The sequence below is a fragment of the Aythya marila genome (assembly GCF_965140915.1).
Source record: "Aythya marila genome assembly, chromosome: 8".
In the NCBI taxonomy this organism is placed as follows: Eukaryota; Metazoa; Chordata; class Aves; order Anseriformes; family Anatidae; genus Aythya; species Aythya marila.
Genome location: NC_139049.1, coordinates 6,328,865 through 6,354,925, shown reverse-complemented (window position 1 = coordinate 6,354,925; position 26,061 = coordinate 6,328,865). Strand labels below are relative to the sequence as shown.

The 26,061-nt window shown below is 38.3% G+C and overlaps 2 protein-coding genes across 5 annotated transcripts; one reads left to right on the top strand and one right to left on the bottom strand.

Moving 5' to 3' along the window:
* The first annotated feature begins 277 nt into the window (after nt 1-277).
* FNDC7 (fibronectin type III domain containing 7) lies at nt 278-11,959 on the top strand. Its single transcript, XM_082765817.1, has 12 exons — nt 278-744; nt 1,215-1,233; nt 1,854-2,111; nt 3,877-4,131; nt 4,893-5,153; nt 5,670-5,927; nt 7,337-7,591; nt 8,303-8,560; nt 8,972-9,226; nt 9,970-10,224; nt 10,778-11,038; nt 11,688-11,959. The coding sequence occupies exons 1-12, from the start codon at nt 682-684 to the stop codon at nt 11,729-11,731; spliced, it is 2,442 nt and encodes an 813-aa protein (XP_082621943.1). The 5' UTR covers nt 278-681; the 3' UTR covers nt 11,732-11,959.
* A 4,223-nt stretch (nt 11,960-16,182) lies between these two features.
* Nucleotides 16,183-25,130, bottom strand: PRPF38B (pre-mRNA processing factor 38B). 4 transcript variants are annotated; one of them, XM_082766317.1, is made up of 6 exons: nt 24,747-25,130; nt 21,759-21,827; nt 21,299-21,450; nt 21,154-21,214; nt 18,543-18,766; nt 16,183-18,256 (listed from the first exon to the last, which is right to left on the bottom strand). In XM_082766317.1, exons 1-6 carry the CDS (start codon nt 25,029-25,031, stop codon nt 17,398-17,400), a joined length of 1,650 nt encoding a protein of 549 aa, XP_082622443.1. In that variant the 5' UTR covers nt 25,032-25,130; the 3' UTR covers nt 16,183-17,397. The 4 variants fall into 4 exon arrangements, with proteins under 4 accessions (XP_082622443.1, XP_082622444.1, XP_082622445.1 ...); XM_082766318.1 differs by lacking the exon at nt 24,747-25,130 and having other exon boundaries at nt 21,749-21,798; XM_082766319.1 differs by lacking the exons at nt 21,299-21,450; nt 21,759-21,827; nt 24,747-25,130 and having other exon boundaries at nt 21,140-21,214.
* Nucleotides 25,131-26,061: the final 931 nt, after the last annotated feature.

Here is a 26,061-nt window from a genome sequence, read left to right as displayed (position 1 = left end):
GGGGCACCGCGGGTCCCCGCTGCTCGGAGCCCGCAGCCCGGCCCCTGGGGAAAGGGCTCCCCCGTAAAAACTTCCCCCAGACCCTCTGTAAAAAGTAATCCGACACAGCCCTGGCGGTTCACAACGAGATCCCCTTTCTGAGCCCGTAAAATCAGCGATATGGAGTTTCAACTTGACGTTGTAAAGGCCGTGTCGTTAAAAAAAATCCCAGACGGAGTCAGAAAAACTGAGAGAAAATGTCTGTTTCTCTTCACACAGCACAAGGCCTGAGGGAGGCTAAGGCTGGTACAACATCTTTCCAATCAAAGTATGACGAGGGGTTAATACCAGACTGAAAAAAGGTGCTTGTAAGTGGACAAAAGTAGCAACAGTGAACTAAACAGCAAATTCCTAATTTGTGTTGAGCTTCATTACTTCATGTATCATGTGTACTCAATACAGAGACTGTATCTTGAAGAAAGAAAAAAAAAAAAAAAAAAAAAAAAAAAACAACCACCTGCCTGCCTAAAAGCTCCTTTCTGTGTGGGACTGCCACAGAGGAGGGCCCAAGCTAAGGCAGCCTGCCCTCACCCTGTGAGTAAAGCTCCTGTGGCCGCAGAGCCGCTGTGAAGTATTTCCACTCATCGCAGGCATTGGCTTGAGCTCATCCAGATGTGAAGCCTGGAGCAAAGTTCTGTCACGATGTGCGGCTTAAAAAGTCGGTCATTAGTTTTCCTTGGACTGGTTTACAACAGCCTAGAAATGGTGAGTGCAACTGATTTTCTTTCAAATTATTTTCTAGAATGATACTGTGCTCTTTATAAAGGTAAGCTAAAAGCTATTTGATAGAGACTATCAAATAGCTTCCACATTCATACTTTGTTACTGTTACCCTTATGCAAATATTTACAAGCGACTGGCTAGGTTTTAAAAATAAGTGTCAAACATAAAACAGTATTTTAGGGTCCTTTCAAAGTCTTTCAGCAAGTGAACACTAACTCAACAGGCAGATTCAGAGAGGAAAATGAAGTAATGCAATCTGCACATCTGTACCAAATCTCACTGGTTGCACAAACCATCTGCGCTTAAAGAATTGGAACAAATACATCACATCAGTAGCTTTGTGCTAAAAAGTGTAATGTTTTAAGCTGTTACTAGTACTATCAGCAGTTTTTGAATTTCCCAAGTAAGATATTTCACTTCGTATTTCTAATTTTTTACATCTTCCTTTTCAGGTTTTTTCATCTAGCACAGGTAAATCTTCAAAATGGCATTTTGTTTGTGCATGCTTATTTTTGAATGGGTCTGAAGAGAACAAACAAGTTTCTGATTTATAATAAGTACTGTTTTCACAGTTTTATAAACAAAAATGTTTTCAAGTTTGATTGAGTTTCAAAAAAATAAAAATAAAAAATCTATGTTGATATCTTTATAAACTTGAAATCTCATTTTGAAGAGCCCCAATTCTGTTGAACACTTGCACAAAGATTCTCACAGGCCACTTATACCATGACATTGGTATTATCTCCTAAGCACTAAACGTTTTTAATATTTCATGGCATTTTATACTTCTTACAATCTCACATTTTGTGCCAAGAGCTCCTAGTGTCTTAAGCATGCATACATGTATTAACTAGATTAAAATATGAGGAATGCAAGACTACAAGGAATGCTTTCAGAATCGATTCATTTTCTAAGAAGGATGATAGTACATGTTTCTGCATATACTGAACTGTTAGAGTCTTGTTAGAGCAAGAGTGAGATTTACTGATTTTCTTGCTAGAGTTGGATTTACTGAAATGTTTTTCTGATTGTGTTTTTTTTTTCTTTCTTTCTGTTTTGTTGTTGTTGTTGTTTGTTTGTTTGTTTTTTAGGTTTCTCTATGTCTATATATGATGTGACATCAAGAAGCATTTATCTCAGATGGCCCAAGTTTTCAGGAGCCTTTACCTACAGAATCACAGCTACAGCTGTGAATACTGTGGGCCATTCTTTACAGGCTCATTTCAGTGGTATTACATTTACAGGCACGCTAACTTCATTAATTCCCAATACTGTTTATGTTATACAAGCAGAAGCCATTGACATGAATGGAATTATTCTGGCTGAAACACAGATTATGCAGTCAACAGGTTAGTAAGAGAACCTACATGAAATATGATTTCCATTGACTTCTGTAGCACTGGAATTTCATCCCTGGTGTTTATTGTACCTGTAGGGAATAGCTGCCGTTCCTGTTGAAGCCTTTTGTTGGTCCTCATACCAAGTTCAGTAGTAGCATGATTAGCTCATTTTCCCCTCTTCTTTTTTCATGCATGTTTCCCTAAACTGCCACACACAGCTCACTCAGACTGCAGCTTTCCAAATCATCTACTTTCTCATTACAAATGCTGATGTGAAGCTGGATACATTTTTTGGTACTAATGCTGATAAATTATATTTTTGTTTCATTTGCAAAAGGACTTGTAGCGTAAAGTCATTGATGGATAATGCAGAATCTGCATAAACAAATTTCCTTTTTTATCTCACCGCTGAAATGTAATTGAGAAACATTCTGTTGAAATTTGGTTTTTAAAATACTTAAAAATTAAGCATCAAAATTAAAAAGTAGCAGTGTTTATCCCAATAAATATAAAACCCCTCTAGTGATAGATTAGTTATCCAAGAACGGATGTTAATGACTCACGGTCTATAATTTATTTCTGATATAAATCATATGCTATATATTGTCTACTTGACCTTTGGGCAAGCAACTCCCTTAGATTTTCATAAGGGTTTCCTGCACATATTTTTTAATGAGTTGCTTATGAAGATAATTTATTATAAGGAAAAATAAGATCATAGTGCAGTAGCTGACAATTTGCCCAAAGACAGAGAAAGACAGAGAAAGATGTTCCATAGGTATCATGATATAGAATATATGTTACCATTTTTAAAAGGGGGCAAAAGAAGATGTATGCCTGTAACTAAATGAGAATGCTTGGGTCTAAGAGTGTGGAGATAATGCTCAAGGGTTGTACACCTATGCCTAATATTTTCTGCCATCTCGGAAATCCCAAATTAGCTGCATTGCTACAAGTAATTTTGCCTCAAGGAGCATACTGATGTCCCCCATTTCAATACTGATTTCAGGAGTACTGAATATCTTAATTGGAAGATTAAAAATGATCTAGAATACCTGAAAATTACACGTTTTGTTAATGTTAATTTACACTTGTTTTAGACTTAGTGCAGAATCATTTGCCTTTGATATATGTAATGTCTTTCATATGAGGAGAGGCTGAAAGAGTTGTGACTGTTCAGCTTTGAGAAGAAAAGGCTCAGGGAGGATCTCAGCAATCTGCATATATTTGCTTGATGGGAAAGAATGAGGGAACCAAACTTCTCAGAAGCACCCATAACAGGACAAGAGACAGTGGGCACAAATTCAGACACAAATTCCATATGAAGAGGAGAAAACAGTTTTATATTGTGAGGGTTGTCAAACACTGGAAAAAGTTGTCCAGAGAAACTGTGGGAAAGACAAGCAGACCTGTGTAATAAGAAAACCCTAGAAAGCCACATCATCCCAAACAGTACCTATCAATCTAATTGATGCAGTCTTTCACCCTTGAAAGACAAATGTGTGTCACACCAGTAGCAAGTCTCATAAGAGTACCGAAATATTACACAGTTTTCAGTAGTCATTCAGCATGCACTGAAAAATGTTTTATTTCCTGAAACAAAAGTAAATACACTGTACTATTTAACTTCGTTTAAATTGAATAATAAAATTAAAACATTAATAGAAAGTGTAGACCATTTGTTCTGATCAGTCTTCGTGCAATGTTCAGAGCACACTGTTTTAGAGGGCTAAGTACCCCAGTGTCAGCACGTCTCCTGTTATTTCTGTTTTAGCTCCAGACATACCTGTTATCAATCAAGCTTACTCAAAACTTAGCAACAGTATCACAGTGGAATGGAGAGCGGTACCTGGAGCTACAAGTTATCTACTGTCTGCACAAGATGGAGATTCCTGCATTGAAACTATAGTCACAAATCCACCGGGTACAGTTATGGGATTGAAACCTGCCACCTCGTACAGAATCACTATCAGATCTATAAATGCAGGAGGAAAAAGCCAGCCTTCACTTTCCAGAAAAGCAAAAACAGGTGGACTTTATTTTTATTTCAAATTCTTTAATATTATACTATAAAGCACTCATGGAAGCATCCTAGCTTAAATATATATAGTATAACATATATATATATATATATATATATATATATATATATATATATATATATATATATATATATATATATATATATATATATATATATATATATGGAACAAAAAAGAAACAGTGTAACCCAGAAATGTACCGGTACCACTTATTATAATTTTGTATTTTAAATTGTATTGAGCATACTCTCCTTGCAGTTTTTGAGGACTAGAATTTGTCTGTCTCTAACTTAATGAGCAGGACATAGGTCTGACTTGGTGGTTTGCTTTGTGACATTAAGTTAAATGTTTAATAGAGAAGTTTTAATAGAGTCTGTATGAATATACTGATTTTATTTTAACCAAAGACACATCTTGAGATAACAGAATACATAAAAAAAAAGTAAAAATAAGACAATGCAAAACTTAAACGATGGGAAATACAGTATCTTCTTAGTGATTTTCATTCTTCTGCACACACTACTTTCATACAATGTGTATGAGTTGCTTTCACTTTACAAAACCTGTTACATAATAGATAAACCAAATCAGTTTCCTGATTTACTCTGTCAAATTTGCACTATTTTGTCTTCCTGTTGTTGTTTTAATAATTTGTTGATTTTGTATTCTGTATATTCACCTGGAATTTGGACCTTCCGAACAGTATTACTAGCTAACTGCAAGCTGAATTGATGTTCTTTCTCAACAGTCCTGGCTGCTCCAGTTCTGTCTGTTAGTTCCCCGAGCTGTGACTCCATTGCAGTGAGCTGGAAAGCTGTGTATATGGCAGCTGGATTCTCTGTGTCCCTGATGAGATCGGATGGTTTGGGCAGAATGCTGAAGCAGAACACCACCAATACTTCCTTCGTATTTACAAATTTAGATCCAGGAACTCTCTATACTATCAAGGCATATGCCTGGAATGCCAATGGGCTTCCTGGAGATGATTTCACATACAACCAAAGAACAAGTAAGAAATTTTATTTTCTAAAACTAAGTAAGCATTAAAAAAAAAGAAAAGGATATACGAAGAAGTGTTTGTGTGTGTATGACTTCATTGTGTTATGTTTTTCAAAGATATATTGGGTAGATTTTCAGAACATGTAAATCTTAGCCCATCTCAAACTTCCTGGAAACCAGATGGTGCGGCTATGTCTAATGAGCGTTACTGAGGCAAACATGCCATTAACTACCACTGAAGATTTACAGGCCTAGGTAAGGATTACACAAGCTTAAACTGTTTGGGGGATTTTTCTAACTGTGAACAGCAAGCGTTCAAATAAGGCAAGGAATTTCAACAGAAAGCTTTATGTCAGCGTACAAACAGAATCATTTATTTAGAAAATTATGTTGCAACTTTACTATGAACAAGGGTAAGGTGTGCACCACAAAAAATTGTACTTCATTTGCAAGTTCTGAAAAACTTCATGTCTGTAGGCCATATGCAAAGTTGTACTTACAATTATTCCTAACTGATATGCCATAGGTCCTCAGGCACCAGTGGATGTTCAAGTAGTTTTCAATAGCGGTGCTTTAAGAGCTGTTGTTTCTTGGATGCCAGCAGAAGGAGCTCTAACTTACACTGTGACAGCCTCCAGTGGACTCCTGAAACTGAATTGTAACACATCTTCTGCCTCCTGCATGGTACTGCCACTCCAGTGTGGATCTGAATATTCTGTTTCTGTCACAGCACATAATGATGCTGGATCCAGTAAACCTACTGATGCAGTAAGCTTAAAAACTAGTATGTGAATCATTGATTCTTACATAGCTTATGGCATTTTAACATACATTTCTTTAACTTCAAATGCTAGTCCGATACAATTCATGATTCTCAAATAGTTGTTTCTGCTTCTGAACTCTGCACATGAACTATACCATATACTTTTGTACTAAGGGGATAATAGCCTAAATTTTCTTCATATTTCTGTGAGAAACTTGCATCAGTATACATATTGTTAGCTGAAACAATAAGCCTGCATTTTCCTCCTCCCAGAAGTACTTGTTCTAAAGTCAATTTTCTGAGTGTAAAACTAATCTAAGGTATAACAGATCTGCTCCAAATAGATTGGGAAAAGTCTGTGAGGAAATAGCACGGAGAACTGGCTTTAGGCTGAGAACTGCTCTAGGCTAGATTCAGTTGCAACTTAGAAAGCAGGTTAACAAATAACCACTCCCAGCTAAATGGTGCCATGGAACTGAATTCAGATAGTCACAGGCTGTTTGCAGGTTGCAGCTTTGTCAGTACAAAAGACTGCTAGCCTCAGCTACTGAGCACCACTGCCATGTCAGAGATTTGTGCTTCCTGATCTGTTAGATGAATGGCTCACATAAACAAAACCTAAACCATTTTTATTATGTGCTACCTTAAGGACAGAGCTTTATTTACTGATTTATTTAATGTTACTTGTCTCATTCTGACCTCTCACTGTATCAGTTAGAGATCACCCCTGTGAGTAACTCAAAAGTAGTTCTAATGGGATGAAAGCCTTTAGCAAGAGACACTTTTAAGCTGTTGGCTGTAATCTTCTCAACCAACATTGCTTCAATTAGATCATTTATGTTCTAGTAGCAGCAAGCTATACTTTTTGAACCAGGAGAGGAAAGAAAAATGTTATTTGAGGAAACAAACAAACATACATGGAGTTAGAAGTTTATTGTGAAATTTTGGTATGATACCAGAAACGAAAGCTGAGCAAAAGATTCTTCTATGTCAGACAGAGTCAGGGAGTTTCATACCAGTATATAAAGAGTTTTCACATAAAGGTTTCTGGATGTCGATGGTTATTCAAGATATTATTCATGTATTCATCCAAAACTGCTATTTGTGAGCACAGAACGTGCCAATTCCTTTTCAAATACCGACTAGTGTCTCTTTTTCTTCATGGGGGCTCAAGCAGGTCTCTTTTATGTAAGGGATAAAGGTAAAATCTGTTTTTTTTTCTGTAAAAATCATACTCACTTTTCATCTAAACGTAAGAAGCATCCTCTGTAAAGAGGTATGAGTTGCTTTTTTTGATCAAGACAATGATAAATGTTCAAGCTGAGTAGGATAATTCTGTATATTCCTGTATTCCCGATTTTACTTTTTTTTTTTTCCATAAAGTATAACTTTAAAATATTTTGATGACAATTCCTTTTTTTTTTTTTCAGTCCCTTGTGCCCCAGGAAATATATCAATTGAAGAGGATGAACCTGGCAACTTGTTGGTATCATGGTCTAGTGTCAATTTTGGCCATTATTATGTGGTTTTTGTGAAGAGTGACGATGGCTTGGAAGTGCACTGCAACACATCACATACTCAATGCCATTTCCAATCAGACTGCGGTTTCACCTACTTCATTAGCGTCTTTGCATACAACAAGGCAGGGCAGAGTCCTTTAGGCGATGTATTCAATTACACCACTGGTAAGTATTAATATATTCTTGCAAATTCATTTTGGATCCGTTAACTGTATTTATGATAGAGCTGACTGGACTTTTCGTTTGTTTGGTTTTGGTTTTTGCGAGATAATGACTTGAACTGTTTTTATTCAATTTGGGGACAAAACACACGGAAGCTGGCAGAGAAAAATAACCACTTCACATTGCAGTTGATTTTAACTTAACTAGTCAAATGCAACATACTTACAAACTTGAAGATAGCTTTATGTTCTACAAACATTAGACAGGAACGTATGAACAACACACAGTCCTGGGATGACATTTGAAGTGTAGTCCTGGATTTTTTTTCTGTTGCCTTGAGAAGGATGTACAAAAGTGTAAACTTCTTTAGAGATGGTTTTCATATTTGGAAAACTAAAAATAACAATTTAAATGTGAAGAACATTGTTGGAGTTACTTTAATGTTACTCGAGTTACTTGGAATTTTAAATCAAGGACATACATAATTCTATATATATAAAAATATGTGTTGCATTAGAATGCCCTCCATTAAAGGAGGGATATGGAAGTAATTCAAAAAGTAAGTCTGGAATTAATGGTATTCAATTTGCACAAAACAAAACACTTTTAGAGATTTGAGATATGAAGCACAGAAGTAAACAACACAACACTGTTCAGTTTAATGCCCGGTCTCTGTTCCTGCTGAAGTTTCCACCTCTTTCTTGCCTCTCCCAGCACCTTGCTGCCCCAGTGACTTCCACGCTGTGCTGGTGACAAGTGACACTGTGGAGGTGACCTGGGCTCCTGTCCGCGGTGCTGAACTGTACGAGACAAAAGCTGCTGAGGGGAGCAGTGCTGTGCTCTGCAACGACACCGCCCCGGCCTGCACCTTGTCTGCTCTGCGCTGCAACACCCTCTACAACATCACTGTTTACTCATTCAGCGAGGCCAGGGGCAGCAACACATCATGCACATCTAAATATGTGGCAACAGGTATTATGATCTTTCTGATTTTCCTTTAGAAATAATTAGGCTGCAGTGATTAATGGATGAAAAGAATTAATAGAGGGAGTGCTAAGGTACTATAACTAACCCAAATGAAAAAGCCTGCTGGAAATATTTAGAAATATATTGTAATTGGGGACTTTAAAAGGGGTTGGACTGAAAGCTACTCAATGCTCCAAGTTTTTGAAACTCAGATTTAAAATTAGTCTGTTTTTCTATGCAAAATACTTACATTGCTCTTTCTCTCACAAGTTCTAATTTCTCACCAGAAGCAACTCTTTAAGGATTATATACTTCTCAGAAGTAGTTTGTCAGTTCTCACTGGAAGGTAATTTTCATGTGTAACTGATTTAGTATGCATAAACACTGTTTAATAGCTGTTACTGTGATACTTTTCAGCTCCCTGCAGTCCTGAAATTAAAAATATCTCAAAGGAGGCTCTTTCTGTAGTCACTGTGCATTGGCAGTCTAACAATGAAGAAGCTACATATACTGTAACTGCACGAGGAGAAGCTGGACTTTGGCATTGCACAAGCTCTGGAAACTTCTGTACCCTAGTTAATCTTCCCTGTGGATCAGCTTTCTCTGTTAGTGCTATTGCAAGGTCACCCGTTGGACAGAGCTTACCCAGCTACAGCGTTCCTTTAGAGACAGGTAAGTGGGAATTGTAAAATATTTAGCATCTTGACATTAAAATATTTCTACTTTCTTTATGTTTTAACTTTTTAAATTACCACATGTGTAAATTATATTTTCTGTTGCTGGATGTCTTCTGCTTAAATGTGTGTGAGAGAAAGAGAGAAGGGCATTTGACTGATACTGCGAAACATGAGTGCAATCAGTTATCATTTGTCACAGCTAACTACTATAGTAACATCATCCACTAATATAGTGCATAAACTCCTTGTCAACATTTTGACTTTTAATACTGCCAGGAGAAGCAATAAGGTGGTGTCCACCCCAACAACTGGAACAGTCTGAAGAACAGATTAAAGCACATCTTACCACCCTTCCTGCTATTAATTTGTTAGCACAGTTTTGTCATATTTTGTTTGCCCAGATAATTCCCAGGCACAGTTGTGGGATAAATGTAGGCCAGTGTCAATTTTTAGCAGGCAGTTTGTCCGTTAACAGTCATTTTATTTTGTCAAGGAGGAAAACTTAAACAGAGACAGAGCTAGACTGAGTCATATGACTTGACCAGTAGAGATGGACCCTGCTTAAACAAACCATAGGTACAGCCTGAGACTGTTTTTCACTATGCTAATACTTGCCTGAAAAGTAAGCAAGCTTTCATTCCTTCACTCTTCAACATGTAATACCGTAGTAGCAATGCCTCAATTATTTCAGTTTTACAAGTAAAAAGCAGAAAACATTTTTTTTTTCCCCTTTTTAAGCTCCTTGTTGCCCTAACGACCTGACACTGACTCAAGTGACACAGTCTGTAACGAACATCAGCTGGTCTGCTGGGATGGGTGCTCAGACATATGTAACAGTGCTGGAGTCTTCCAAAGGATGGGCAAAATGTCACAGTCTCCAAACCTACTGTCTCCTGGGATGCATCGCATGTGGCACCACCTATACAGTATCGCTGAGAGCAATCAGTGAAACTGGTTTGACATCCAGTTGCACATATCAAGGATACTCTTCCAGTACGTAAATAATAAAAGCAATTGGGAAGACCTGCTATACAACTTGGTATAGCGTTCCTCTCGTACAAATAGCGAAGCTGAAATTCAACAAATAGTTAATACACTTGCAGTTCCCTCTTTTACATAAATGCACTGTGGATTAATTTCACATATCATTCAACCCCTGTTCTTTTAACTGTTATCAGGGGCTATATAAAGAAGTTTTAATAACAACATTCCAGAACCAAATATTTAATTATGCTAGAGCATAATTAAAATCTGGAGTCCACAAAAGGATCCTTACCTTTCTAGGTAGCCCTAGAGCCTCCACGAGACAGGCAAGAGCAACAATATTCCCGTGTATAGAACAAGTACCAAATTCCAGCTCTATAATATGAGTCTGATAGAACATTTTCATCCCTATTCAATATTATTCTGGCTTTCTGCTAAATGCTAATTGCTCATTGAAATGCTGGTATTTAGTGTGGTAGTAATCATATCACATGGTATAAATGCACTATAAAGTATTGTGGATTTACAAATAAGGTTATTGATACATTGAATATCTTATTAGGTGCTTGCTGTCCTTCTGGAGTGAAGCTGTACAGAATTGGCAATAACGGTATCCGGGTGTACTGGCGAGCTTCTGCAGAAGCAAAGAGCTACAATACTGATTTACGTGGGTCAAAAGGCAATTTCACCTGTACCCCTAGCTCTGGGCGAAGTTACTGTGATATCACTGAGATACCTTGTGGGGACGTCTACACAGTGGTAGTATCTCCAGTTACCGATAAGGAGCCAAAGCTGACTTTTTGTCCTAAGAAAATATATTCAGGTAAAACTTAATTGAACAATGTATTTCTGTCAATACATGCTAGATTGTTAAAATGTAATCAGAAGTTATGTGAGTAAAGGCAGCACAAACCAGAACTTTTCTATTTTAATGTTGATTAATGTTGACTCCAGAGTAACCTTTATGAGTGCTATCACGCAGTATCTGTGACTAGAGCTTCACAGGGACATTTTGGGATTAATGCAAGAAAAAAGTTGTCTCGATGTATTTCTTGCATAAGGATCACTAGCACTTATCTACACAGATGCTTCTCAACTGGATCATTTCTCTGCATAGTGAATGCAGAGAAGTTCAGTTTCAGCTGGGATAGTAGTGGTTAGACTACAGAAGCAAGTAAAAGAGGATTTTAATTGATTTGTCTTATATTGTTATTGTTTGTGGAAAAAAAAATTAAGAACTTTTTATGAACCACTCCTAACGGGATAGGAGGTATTATACATAAAAATTGTAGTAGTAATAATTGCAGTAATCTCCTTAGGATTCCTTTCCCAGGACATAAATTTAAACTATTGTAAGTACAGTTATCTGATGAAAACGCACAGTTGAATAACACGGACTACATTGTACAGCCTACTGTTTTGCAGTTTACAACCTGATATCTAACATCCATACCGCTTTCATATCATTTCAGTAACCTGTTCTGGAAGCTCTGTTGGAATGGGTAAGAACACATAGCACATAAATTCCAAATTCTTGATGTTTGTAAAGCTAACTAACATTGTAACACCAAATAAGCTGCAAATAAGTTATATTGGATAGTTAAGGCTCAGTGTTGTGCAGGGTTGACTCACCCCTGTCTTATAATGCATTATTTGAAAAATTCTTGTTACCTATGGTACTGCCTTTATAGTATCATGCCATTCTATCCTGTCACATGACATTTACTGTTTATCTAACAGTACATAACAAAAGGCAGGCTTTTGTAGCATAGCCATACCGAATTACAGATTAAACTAGATCACTACTCTGGCTATGACTTATCTGAATCTATACTACCGTATTTTGCAAGTGCTTCAGAGTAGTCTTGTGCTTCATTTCTCTATATGATGCTGAAAGCAGTTTCAAAAGCTTCTCCCTAGGCAGTTGCTTTACTCTAATTGAAATCACCTTAATTTCTGAATTCTGTTCCAGTGATTTATAGAGGAAAGAACAATGCAGAACATGTCTAGCTGGACAATCTGGTTCAGACAGGGAGGTAAGTTCTAAAAGTCGTAAGATTAGGATGTTTGCTTTTTTCAGCTGCTTAAATCTTCGGGACTGAAGGGATAAACTGCGCTAATTCTATCGAAGTTATTTGTTAAAATCCATCATATTTACCTCATGTTGCCTACTCCTACTATCAATACTCATTTGTCCTCTCCTCCAGTAACCGATCTTTAGCTTCCTTAAGCCTTTTCTATTGATTTTATAATCCCCCATCAGAGGAACCTTACACCGAAGACAAACAAATCAAGCTACTCTCCAGTACTCAATTGCCTTCTTTCTCCCATCCAAAACTACTCAATCTCCCACAAAGTACTCGTTTTCTGGGCAAGTTACTGTCCTTGTCTCAAGGATGTTCTCAAAAGGATGGTAAGAAGTCACTGCCTGCTTTTTTCTTCCCCAGGGTTGATAATTTCCTCTCTGCTGCTCTCCAAGAGCTACCTTGGATATTAAGGATGTTGCTAACACCATCCTCCCTATTGCTCTTTCCCTGAAGCTGGAAAGATGACATCTATGCTTAATTGCAACAGTCACAGCTGCTTCAAGATGGGGAGGAGGGAAGCTGAACACCTAGCTCTATCTGAAATCTAATCCAGAACACTGAATTTCAGCCCTAAATGAGATCATTTTTAAATGCGGATGAACGTAGACAGTGATATTGGTTACCTTGAACTGTAATTTTCCCTGTACAGCAATCAGTTTTAGAAGCTGCTCCAGAAAGCTGTTACCAATCACTAGGGGCATTCTATACCTAATATACCACTGAAGTACTGAAGGCCAAAAGAGTAAAATTTAACTTTTTTTTTTTTAAAAAAAAGAAAAAACAACAGTTTAGGTGCTCTCAAAACTATTTTGGCACAATCTAAGTATGCTATTTAATTTTAATTAAAAGAGTAAGTTTCCTCTTTATAATTTTGAGGTGACTCATGAGGGTAAACAACAACCTCTTCAATCCATATTCTGCTTTGTAGCTAACTAACAAATGCCATTTACTAACATGGTTAGCTTTTTTTTTTTTTTTCCCCAAGGCAGAACTTTTTTCATACTCCACTGTGGTTACTTTTTCAGCCAACATAGCAAATAAGATAAAACATGTGCAAGAGTTTCAGTTATACATAACATTATGAAAAGGTATTTTACAAAAAGTCTTCAGAAAATTATGGCAATAAGGTTACCAAAGTCAAGAGGTTTGTTTGGAACACTTTTCAGGTTATAAATGCCATGCATTGTGAAGTTTCCTTTCTTTGCAGACCACAGTTGTACTGGCTCAGTCACAGGTTCTGCTCTCTTACACAAAACCATCTCATAGGAATCTGACACTTGAGCGTAGATGTCACAAGAAATCACATTGCTTCTTAGAAAATGGTTTGCATTGCCTCACTGTCAATCAAGTCTTTCAGAAAAGAAGGCCTAAAAATGCCCTGCATTATTTAACAGTTGAAATTTCTTATTTGTTAGGGAGAACAAGTTTTGTTCAGTTTACCTGTTATAAAAACACATTTTGCAACAGTATTTGATAAGTGACTGGATTTTCAAAAGTCTAAAGCAGTCTCTTTTGTAATCATCTTAAATTTAGACCACAGCTTTCCTCCTTTCATGTAAAGGATCCCGATACTTTTGTTCTCTCACTTCTATCAAGGAAGTGCTCAAGCATGTACGATTGAGTGGAAGTCATCTAATTCTTTTAGCTTCCTCTTAGGATTTCCTGATGCTTTGTATACTGTTTCTATAATGAGTCTACTGTGACATTAAGCTTTAAATACTAAAACTACAAGCCCAGTAATATTTCAGCAACATATGAAAACAGGTGCACACGATTACTCCCACAGAATGCAATCTGGTGTATAACCCTGCCGTTCAGATTACTTTTTCCAATACAGAGACAATCAAAATACCATTCTCAACATGTTCAGAATTCAGAGATGCACAAGTAATTTTTTTTTTATTTACACCCATTCCCTGCATAGTTGTGTGGCAATAGATGGATGTAAATCGTTGGGGTCACAAAGCCTTCATCCTTACTTAGAGGATGCCCATTTGCTACCTCTTAATATCTGAAATAATGTTAAGCTAATTAGGTAATATCTTCAAAAGGAAAGAAAAGTAATTAAGTATTATATTTCTTAAATTAGTATCGTCAGTCCAGATAAGTACTTACCTTTGAAGCTACAGGAAATTTCTAAGACAGATTTGGCTTCAAGAGAAATGACTACATAGGTGTGTCAATATGATCAAACACTATGGACGCACGGTAAAACGTGGAAACTTCAAGTTCACAGTGTTAGACTTGTTGCACCTTTAACCTCAGAACAGAGTAATTAAACAGGCTCTTGTCAGAACAAAGCTCTGTAACCATGCCTCCTGGGAGAAATGAAGTTTTACAGAACTTCCTCCAACAACCAGGAGACAAATCAGCGCTGCAGCTTGTACTGCTAGCTACCACATCAGACCTATCAGCACTCCACAGATCTTACCGTTTCTGATCAGAGCTGTTGTGGAAGTTCTTTGGATCTGTTCCTTCAGGTTTCAAGGACAGTAGCACAAATTAAAATGGCATCAGAAAGACAAAAAGAATTAAAGAGTCCCTGTATCCAAACCCAAGAGCTGTAAGATACTAAATCCCAATAATTTAAGACAGGTGTCTTGGTTTAAATGATTTTCACATTTTGGTCAGTCACAAATATTGTGCTATCCCCTACATTGCTAGCTCAAGTACACTATACAGATCAAATCAGGTCCAAGAGTCAAAAAGTCCTATTTATTGAAAAAAGGCAAAGTCCTCAAATTATTGCATTTGTAAGAGACACTGGCATGGGCTGGCCTTTGCACAAGCTGTATCAAAACTTTCACTATTGTCATTAGAGTAAGACAGCTCTATCCACTTTAAGGAGATCGTTTCTCCTGTATCTGGATTTTGTCTGCAAATAAACCAATCCTTCACCGTAACTCCAAGCAATGGGAAAAGAGAAGCACTGAAGACAACTTGAAATCAGTAATTAATTTTCCCTGGCATAATGAACACTGGCCTTACAGCTGCTCTGCCACAAAATACACTTATTTCAGAAACTCAGTGGCTGAAGGTTAAAAGCTTACAAGCCCTCCAGTAGCAAATAAGGTGTTCCACAGACATCAAAGCTGTCCTAATTCTTTTGAAAAAATCCTTCCAGACTCTCCTGGTGGACTGCAAGGTTAGTTCTAATCATCTACTAATCAAGGTATTTCTTGAATGGCCAACACAGCTTTTCTCCTCTGCCACTAAAAGTTCAAACACTGCAATTAAATTGCGGTGAAACTTGTTAAAGGATACACTTAGTTTCAAGCTCAGATTTTAAATTCAGATAAAAATATAACACCAACTAAACAACCTCATTATCGACGCTTCTCATACTGCTGATCATGGTGACAAAAGAAAGACTAACTCCTTGCAAAGCACTAAGTGCAGAGAGGAAGAAAAAATTGAGTTTGTTATTTTTGCTTCCTTAACTCCTACAGAATGAATGGTATTATCAGAAATCAAGCACTTTTTTTCTCCTCATGAAAGATTAGTGACAAGGTAAGAATTGTTTTACTACAGTAGGATTTAAGATAAATATTTAGTGAATACTCAGGAAAATGGTGTAAGAAAACGTTAATATTTCAATATATTATACCTAGATGACCTGCATCAGACAGAAGCAAAAAAGGCACAAACATCAATTTATTCCTACCTTCACTTCACTTCAAGACCCTAACTTAAGTCACCCGCACGTTCTTCCCATTTCCCGGGCTACTCCATTTCTTTGTTAGTTACATGTTCTACATAAGGTACCTGTTACATAAAAGGCCTTATTCATAAAGTGTCACTTGGTTTAAAATGAAAGATGGAGGAACACAAACACTTCAACTGGCAATAAGCATGCAGGGAAAAGCTGAGACCCAATACAAAGGAATTAATTGAGAGTTTATTCCAGATGGTTCTCCTCACTTAGTATACAAGTCAGAATAATCTATCAAATAAGCCTGGACTTTAATGAAATGGATTTTGTTTTTCCCTATAATGCATTTTGGTTTTTGCTTCTAACAACCTGTTTAAAAAAAATCTGCCAGATGAAACGTTCTGCACAAACTGCAATCTTCCTATTTGTAGAAAATATGACTTAAAAAAGGACACTATCAGGTAATTCATATTTTAAATGTTTACACTTAGAAAAATGCTTTGGAAGCTTGAAACTGAAATCTTTTGTAATGATCTTCTTCCTCCTACCTCCCTCTTCCCATCTTAAATGCCTTTATTAGCCCAGGATTACCATAAATGACAGAGTGCAGCTGCTGATTAAAAACATTAGAAGACCACAAATGGATGAACTGTTTAAAAGAATTGGAAGCTTACATGATTATTTTTTTTCCCAAACAAAATGCATAGATGGCTACAGTACTCATCCATCAACCTTTACAGTATCTGCTTGAGGTAGCCTTCCTAAAGAGTTACTAAACAAGCCCCAACACAATCTAAAACCTTTGCATCAAAACCACTATCTCCTTCAAAGTCCACTCTCAGTTTAACACCAGCGGTGATCAACAACATAATACATTTTAAAAGCTTTTGAAAACAGCAGGTACAGTGGACATAAACGTTATTCTAAATCTGCAGCCCTCCATGTACGTTGTATGCACATAAATATCTCAGCTATATTACACATTCAAGATCCACCCCTAAAATTGCCATACTATTATGTAAAGCACAGCCATGCTAACTTCAGGATACAAACCATAATTCCACGTCTACAAAATGCAAGTAGAATTAGTGGCAGTTTATTGCCTCATACAAATTTAACCAACATGGCAACCATGCCAAAGGAATTAAAACATTTTCAGGACATATGTACAGACTGTACATTTCAGAAACATCTGAACAATAAAAATGCAAGAACAATCTCTGCATTACGAATTAAACTAAACAAATGGTTCGAAACCGTCGATGTGTTGAATGGGTTTACAAAGGCACTTCCCTACCCAAAATAGGAAATGACAATCTGCAGCCTAGAGGGAGGTCGGAGAAGAGTGCTCATCAACTACTGCACAATCTCAACTTTAAGAAAAAATAAGCAGGATTTAATCAAACATTTATAGGATTCAATGTGATCCACTTCCGAAAGAGTTCACACAGTCTCATCTTTGTTTTTGTGTTGCTTTTCTTGGCTCTCTCGCTCTGTACTTTGGCTCCTTCGACGATCGTGTTTGTCTGAATGGTCCTTGCTATCACTGGGATCGTGTTTGTGGGAACGGTCTTTGCTTCTACTACGCTTTCTAGATCTTTCTTTACTGGGACTGTGGTCTCGTTTTTTGGACTTCTCGACACTATCTGTTCTTCCTCTGCTTCTGCTCCTACTTCGTTTATTTGATTTCTCTTTGCTTTCGCTTTTATGTTTACTTGATTTCTCTTTGCTCCTGCTTCTGCTGCGCTTACCTGTATTCTTACTTCGACTTCTACTCCTATGCTTTCTTTCCCGGCTTCGACTTCTACTATGTTTTCTCTCTTTTTTGGAATCCCTCTTATCATCCCGGTGTTTCTTGTCATCTTTGTCATCCTTGTGTCTTCTCTCTTCTGGATCTCCCTTACTTCTCCTTTCTTTTGATCTTTCTCTAGACCGATCGCTATCTTTTTCCCTCTCGCTACCTCTCTCCTTGTCATAATCTCTCTCTTTTTTCCGGCTGCGTTCATTCTCTTTCTCTCGCTCCCTGTCCCTGTCTCGTCTATCTCCTTTCCTGTCACGACTCCGACTACGGCTTCTGTACCGTTCCCTGCTTCTGCTTCGTCTCCGTTCTAGCGTGCGATCAGTGCTTCGAGATCTCCGCCTTTCTTTCTCTCTCTCCTTAGCTTCACGTTCTAATCTCTGCCGTTCCCTCTCTCTTTCTAGCTCTCTGTCAAAGCTAGATGATCCATGGGGTTCCCGGTGATGACTTCTGCTTCTGGATCTTCTGGGAGACCTCCTGGGACTGATGGAACGCCTTGGAGACCTTTAAAAAAAAAAAAAAAAGGATATTCAGTAAGAAACACACTCTTAAAAGCAGAGGGAATCTCCTTACTTTCCAATTTAAATACAGGCTGTGTATGTGAAGTATAATCTTGAATACCAAGTATCCTGCAAATACTATATCATCTAATCTTAGCCATTAGCATTCATAAACACTTTGGGCTGTTGCCCTGAAACTCATCTCATTGAAAAAAAAAAAGACATTTCTGGTAGTAAGTCATTCAATATTGACATTTCAATGTTAATTTTCAAAATAACATGCATATGACCTTGAACGTCTACGTTCTACATGCCGGTCTATTTCTTCCATTCCCTCCTTGCCATCTTTCTTGATTTTTCTGGGTCTGCTTTTAATTTGTTGGTCGATAGTTTTCTGGACTGGCACAGGAATTCTTGGAAACAATGTGGAAAACCATTCCAGCTTAGTGAGGAAGGAACGAAGCATCTCCCCGATGGTCATAACACAGCCCCCGCCTGCCTTCACGTCCAAGTCCTACAAAATACAAACAAAAAGTATTCTGATGGTCAAACATATTCTTTACTGACTTTCAAAAAAAATGCTGCTACATTACTGCCCTCTTGAAGTCTCATGACTATGAAAGTTTACTTGTCTTTTATTCTAATACATTTCCTTAGAAAACTTCAAACTCTGTACCCTTTGCATTTGGCAGTATGTTACAGATAGGGCCTGGGACTTAACACAAATGCATGCAGGAACACGCTAATCCTGCAGCCATCTGGGTGGTAAGGGACTGTCAACGAGGAGATTAAGACAAAATCCCCTTACAGTCTGGTTACATGGTATGATCTTGTATTTTATATAAATGCCACAAAGTTGAGAAGTCCTCTCAAACTACATTTAATACTTCATTTTGTGGATGCACAACTGCGTACCATCATACCCAACCCTGCGGCCTAAATCATTTAAGAACTACATCATTGCCTATCTAAAAATGATCACAGAAAAATCTGGAGTACAAAATGGCATCCTACCAAAATTGGAAGCAATAGCAAACCAACTGCCATGAAGCAGTGAGGTTTCTAATTTAGAAACATGTAAAAAAATAAATAAATGAACAAATAATTGGAAACGCATAATCCATGATGACCATTGTCTCTGAAAAGGGTCATTACCGCATGAAGGCCTTCTTGCTATGCCCTCTCACAGCTCAGGACATGTTAGTCAGCTATTGTCAGTCCCAAACCTATAGTGCAAGCACACAAGGAAAGTGAGATTTGTTATCTAAACAGGAAGAGAAAATCTAAATGTAAAACTGCTTGCACTCACACACATTTAAGTGTTCAGATATACAGTATTTCCAAATATAATCGCTGCAGAGATCTAAAGAAGAAAAAAAGGAGTTAAACGTAGCACCTGGAGAGTACGTACAGTTAAACAAAATAAACATAAGAAGCATTTTGAAAGAAACCCTGGGAAGTTTTTCTTTTTCACGGCAGCATGAGAAAAGATGAACTGCTTCCATATGCTTAAGAATTGGAAGAAAAAAGAATCCTGTAGGTTTAAATAATTTTATAGATAAGTTGGCTTCATCCTTCAAGTTTGACCAGGACTGGTAAGAAACTTAGGAAAAACAGCCCCAAGGCACCTTTTCCTACATAATGCAACACTACTGAAAGCAGCTTGGAAAGAAACACTAATTCCAAGAAAAACAGCATTCCAATGGGATGTTTTCAACAATACACAAGTATGTCCTGATAACCAATCTTCCTGGTAAAGTTTAACGCAGCACTGCAGAGAAGAGTTGATAACAACTAGCTCCACCTAGGGGAGAAGGAGGGTATCACAGCTATGCAATCAAGATTCAAATTTGTTTTGATTTTGTTACAAACATACAATAATATCAAGTTCCCTGAAATAACTGCTACCTTTGCACATTGTTTTTGAAACTTAACATGAAGGAAGCTGTTTAAATACACTGTATGGCATGTCAGATAGAGGTATAATTAACATTTCTTTAATACAAGTATTTGGATATCATTCGCAACTACACGTGAAGTTTCTTGAAGTAGACACCTACTGTCACACTGAAGAGGGCAAATGATTTTGCCTGTCCAATTCCCCAACCATGGGATGCAATTTTAAACGTGCTAAATAAATACAAATCGCCACACTACATAGCTGACTATCTACCTTGAAACCTCACCCACAAGCTCCTTGTCCATTTCTCCAAACAGTAAACAGGACTAAAGGCATTATCCTACCCTACAGGATAATAATGCCACCTTCTTTACTGCATTTTTTAAGTTATCAACTCATGTTGCTTTTTAGTGCCCCTTACCAAAGACAGTAAGGTCAATAACATCACTTGATGCAGCAGTTGTTGGTTACTCCTCCCCAGAAATGCTGCCTTTATTTATTCCAAAACATAAAAGCAATTACCAGAGAGATTTTTTTGGTAATTTCATCTTATTCTAAGGTGAATGTTGGTTTCTACTACATACTTCCCACTCTTCATGTGAATACCAACTCCTTCCATCCCAGTAATAAACAGGAAAGACCAATTTAGCACTCAGTACTTACTATACCTTGTTTAAATAATGATTTTGTCTTGAAAAAAGCATACAGAACCCACACTCAGCCTACTGCCCATTCTGATTTAATGAAACTCTTTTGCATGGCATCACAGTATTTGACACAGAAACATCCTCATCAACTGAAAACTCCGTTACATCTTGGAAATCTAAGCAAAATGACCCAGGTCCCAGCTCTGATCTGCTTTCTGCACCATTTAATGAAAGAATACAATAACAATATTATTTGCAGCATTCAAACTACAGCAAAACTTATCAGTCTTTAATCCTAAAGCAGTTATATGAAAAGAAACAAAAGAAAACAAATTATTACCCTCGGCGACATACCTCTTCATCATCAAGAAAGGATTCAAACCAGTCCCATAGATCTGTAGGTGGTTGTGTGTACCTTTAAGTACAAAAAGAATGCAAAAGCTTTAATGCAACTTTCTGTACAGTAAACTGGTCATTAGCTGACTGTATTGACACTTACCTAATATACATAAATCCAAGAGCCCTAATATATGGAGAGTCTGTATGAGTTATAAGGCCCATCACTTGCTTACGGGTCAGCTTCAGTGTAAATAATTTGTAGAGCAGACAAAAGGCAGTGGACACAATTCCTCCAGTTCCAACACCACGGACCTTTCAAAAAAAAGTTAGGTGATGATACAGGAAGCCACAAAATCTTTATCCAGTATCTACAAACATACAGTAACTAATACAGGATGAATTCTAAATCTACAAATGTAATTACGTGAACAAAGTAACACTATTTGCCTCCACAGTTTCAGCTCCTCTGGAAGCAAGGGGAATATACCAACTCTTTGTAATAAATCCTTTTACATGTAGGGACTTAGCCAACAACCAACATACAAGAAGTTTCAGCTATGCTTGGGAAATGTTTTCTATCAGACACAGAAAAACGTAAGAAGGCACGTACTTCTACTTACCCCTCCACACATTCCTGTCTGGCCTGCTGTTTTTCTACTCCCCTTTTCCCATGGTTCAACATGTGTAACCTGAAAGGGTGGGGGAAACAAAATAAAGTTACAATTATAACCTCCATAATGTTTAGCTGCCTATACAAACTTTATTTAGACAACGGGTTTCCTAAATCAGTCTTGAATAGCATGTTAGAAGACAAACTCAAAACCAAGTCTGCTCCGTCCCTAAAGCAGAGCATTTGGCTTTTTTAATGCATTAAAAAAACAATACCCCCAAATCATGGATGAAGTAAAAACAAAGGTACCATCTCAAGTGTCTTATTCTATACTCCAGTTTCAAATACTCCATGACTAAAACACATCATTACTATTTTCAGTGGTGACTAAATGACCTTTATTTAAACTGTCTCAAGTTCAGTGATACCTGCTGGTGACAAAAATCTAGTCTCATATCCAGAAATCTCATTTATGCAGTGAGCTTAACTAGAGATTTCTTCTGAGTATTACCTACAATTAGAAAAAAATTAAGATGCCTACAACATAGTGTTTTAATCTAACAAGCTGATGTTATTTTTCTTGTAGACTGCAATGATGATACTGTAGATGATGATCTTGAAGACCGCAATGAAAAATCCTAGGTAAAATGCTTCCTACATAATAAGGGATAAAGTTTGCCCAATTCAAATCTTCTTGCACTCTAAATGCATCTCAAAAGACCATAATTAGCCATCATTCCTTAAATATGACAATAAGAGTCAAATTAAGAATCATAAGAAGGCCCAAACTATTTGACATAGTGAAATTCAGAGAAGAAATGTCTGTGTTAATGAACAAGTAGATTTCCTAAACACAACTTAAAACCAGGAAAAAAAAGTGCAAAGCACACCGTGGTATTACGCTAGACTGGGGATAAAGGCATGTGGCCAAGAGGCACAGTAGTTGAGATATTACAGTTCTTGACCAGTACATGAAATAAAGCTAAGTACATACACAATCACTGGAAATCCTAGAGATACTAATGGACAAAGGAAGCTGCTGAACTGTTTTTGACAGCTGCTGTCTTATCCGAATGTGAAAGCTGAGAGATGCCAATACTACATGATTTGAAATCCACAACTTCCCACGTTATTAGCATCACGTGAGAAGTTCAGAAATGCTACATAAATAATAGTGCATACCCTTCAAATTACTTCGTTTTGCCTCAAACTAAAAACTGCTTTTCATATCCTATAAAAGGTTTAAGTGTGACACTATCACAATAGTAATCCCCGATTTTTCCTTCTTAAGTTAGTTACATTTTTAATCATACAAGTCTCGATCCTTCAAAGACTACTGCACGCACTCAACTTGTTGGAAGTACACAGATGAAATGAAGTTGAGGAAGAGCACAGAGATGTAAGATCAGGAATAAAGAAAGAAGTCACCCATTTTGCAGATACAGCACTAAAACAGATAAAGAGAAAACTAGAACTACATGTGAATTAATGTAAGTATCTACAAAGAATCTCTATTTTCAATAACAGATCCTACCACTACCTGTCTGTGTTAATTTAGAACTTTTTCTCCTACATCTCCAGCACCCAACATTTGATTTATTTTATTTATTTATTTATTTTAAAGTGAGCCATTTATTCTGGTTCCTAAAACAAATACGCCTAAAAATACTCGTGCTGCAGTGGATATTGTGCTCATTTAAAAAAAAAAAAAAAAAAAAGGAAAAAAAATCAGGAAGAAAAATGGAGACCGTAAGTTATTCAACATGATTCAGGAACCTGAAAATATAAGCAGAACTGAAGTCTTGTGAGTATCAGCTAAGTACCTGAACTACGGGGCCATTTTCTGCCTCACATATACTATTTATGAGTAAGTCAGGGTCTGAGCATTCTCTTCAACGTGCATTTTTGAGTCAAATAACTGTCAAGTTCAGTAAATCTTATTTATAAGGAATTAATATATTGATACCTAATGATGCATCCAAATTCTTCTCCAATTTAAGATGAAGCCACTTATGGAATGAAACGCTAGGACAAGCAAATAGAACTAGCTGAACTATTGCAGTTGAGCTCTACCAATATAAAGAAGGTGGAACACATCAATCATTTTTGATCTCATCTGAAGAGATCCACCTAACAAATGTTACGTTCTCAAATTTCCTCCAAATGTCTTAAATCAATTTTGAGCTCTTGACCTCAGTTGCAAAAATAAACTTTGCTGTTTTACACTCCAACAAATATTTTTTTTTATCTCATATGCAGCAAGTGCTAAGTTTACTAACAAGCTTTCTCTATAATCTATGTTACTCAAAGTACTAAAAAAAAAAAAATTAAATAGTCTGCTTGAAGTGCCAAAGTCCAATCAGAGATGTGTTGTCAACCCGAGGAACAACACACTGTCTTCATAAGCGCGTGCAAACAACATCAAAGATCTTAAAGTGCTTCCAAAGAGTTATTTTTCACAATTATGGTGACTTGACTTGCCTCTGTTAAATGGATGCTTTTTTTTTTCTTTCAAAGAACTGAAATCTGTTTAGTGACCCAGTAACGTTACTGAGGAGAATCAACATCCCTCAAAGAGAATCCCCATAGTGTCCTACCTACAGCTGACTGAAAACATCAACCTGAATTATCAAAGTTCTGCTCTCGTTATCAGAACAAAGAACGAGGCTGTGCTGACGAGCGTTAATTATGCATACCTCTACCTGGGAGAGCGGCTCGATGGAAGCCTCGCTGCAAAACTGATTCAATCCTGCTAACAAAACAAGAACCGAGACAGGGGTGCGCTGACGGTTATCCTCCCAGCACATCCAACCTAACGCCAGGAGGGACGCTAGGAAGAAACTGGGTTTGATTGGGAAGAGAGCCAGTGGATTTGACTGGAAAGAGCGCCATTGGGGCAATCCCGATGGAGCCGAGGCAGAAGGGCCACACGCAAGCTGCTGCGGCGAGCACCTCCTACCCGCCCGGCCGGCCCTGAGGGCCCCCCGCAGCCCCTCACCTTGAAGTAGATCTCGTCCACCACCTCGTGGTACGTCTTGAGCTCGTAGAGCTGCACCTTGAAGTAGGGCGAGGAGAGGATGTTGGTGAGGATCATGGGGTTGAGGTTCATGGTCTTCTCGTTGCCCCACAGCGGCAGCACGTTGCCCTGCTTGCCGGAGGCCGCCGGCTTCGGGGCGCCGCTCTGCAGCTGCTGCTGGCCCGGGGCGGCGGCGCCGGCCTGGTGCTGCGCCGCCTGCTGCCCCTGGCAGTTGCCGGCGCCCACGGCGGGGCTGTTGTTGGCCATGGCGGCGGCGCGGGGCCTGCGGGGCGGCGGCGGCCGCGGCGGGACCAGGCGGGACGCGGCGGGACGGGACGGGCGCTGCCTCCGCCGACGGCCGACAAGATGGCGGCCCCCGCGGAAGTGACGCCCGCGCCTTCCGGGGCCGAGCCCGCCAATCCCCGCGGGGCCGCGCGGCCGGGCTGGGGGGAGGGGCCCGCGGAGAGCGGGAGCGGCGCCTCACGGGGCGGTTACGGCCGTTAAACGGCACGGGGGGCGACAGGGCTGCGCTTAGGCGTCCTGTGCCGCTTTTATGATAGCTTTTATGATAATTGCTAACAGGGAACAACAAACTGCGCCGGTTTTGGCTGGGATATCTGAGAGACAAATTCAACTTACGTTTTCAGGTTGTATTTAACTTATTGCTCTAGTTTCCCACAGTTTTTTTCGTTGCATGCTCTTTTAAAAGCAACCCCCCCCCACACACACACCTATTAAACCCATTATTTGGGTTTAATATTTTTGCCTCACCAACAAAAGGGAGACAATGCAAGGTTTAGAAGAATAGTAAAGGCGCTGTAAACACCAAATGGCTGCAACAAAACAAAAATTCCACCAAAGTTACGGCAAACTGTGCATGGTGGAAGAAAACAAAGCCGGTTGTACACGCAGACACGAGATCCAGGTTGCTCAGCTCGTCAGGAAACGAGTGGAGGGTGAAGTTGATGTGGAAGCATTCATGGAAATGACCTCTCTACACTTAGGCGATTTAACACCAATTGAGATTTTGAATTTAAAAAATTAAAATTGGAAATTAATACCACTGGAAGTAGCAATACACTACCTTCACTCTTCATTACACACCCAAGATTCAAGACCTGAGAAAGAGTACCTCATCTTCATTACTCAGGTCTCTTAATCTACCTTGGAGCAGTGCTCATACTATAGCATTATCGGACCACGGCAGTTAACAGTTTCTCTAAACTGCCTGCTCTGCTATCTAGGCTTTTCATTCCTGTTTTCTAAGAATAACTTCACCAGCTGCCCTTTGGCCTGC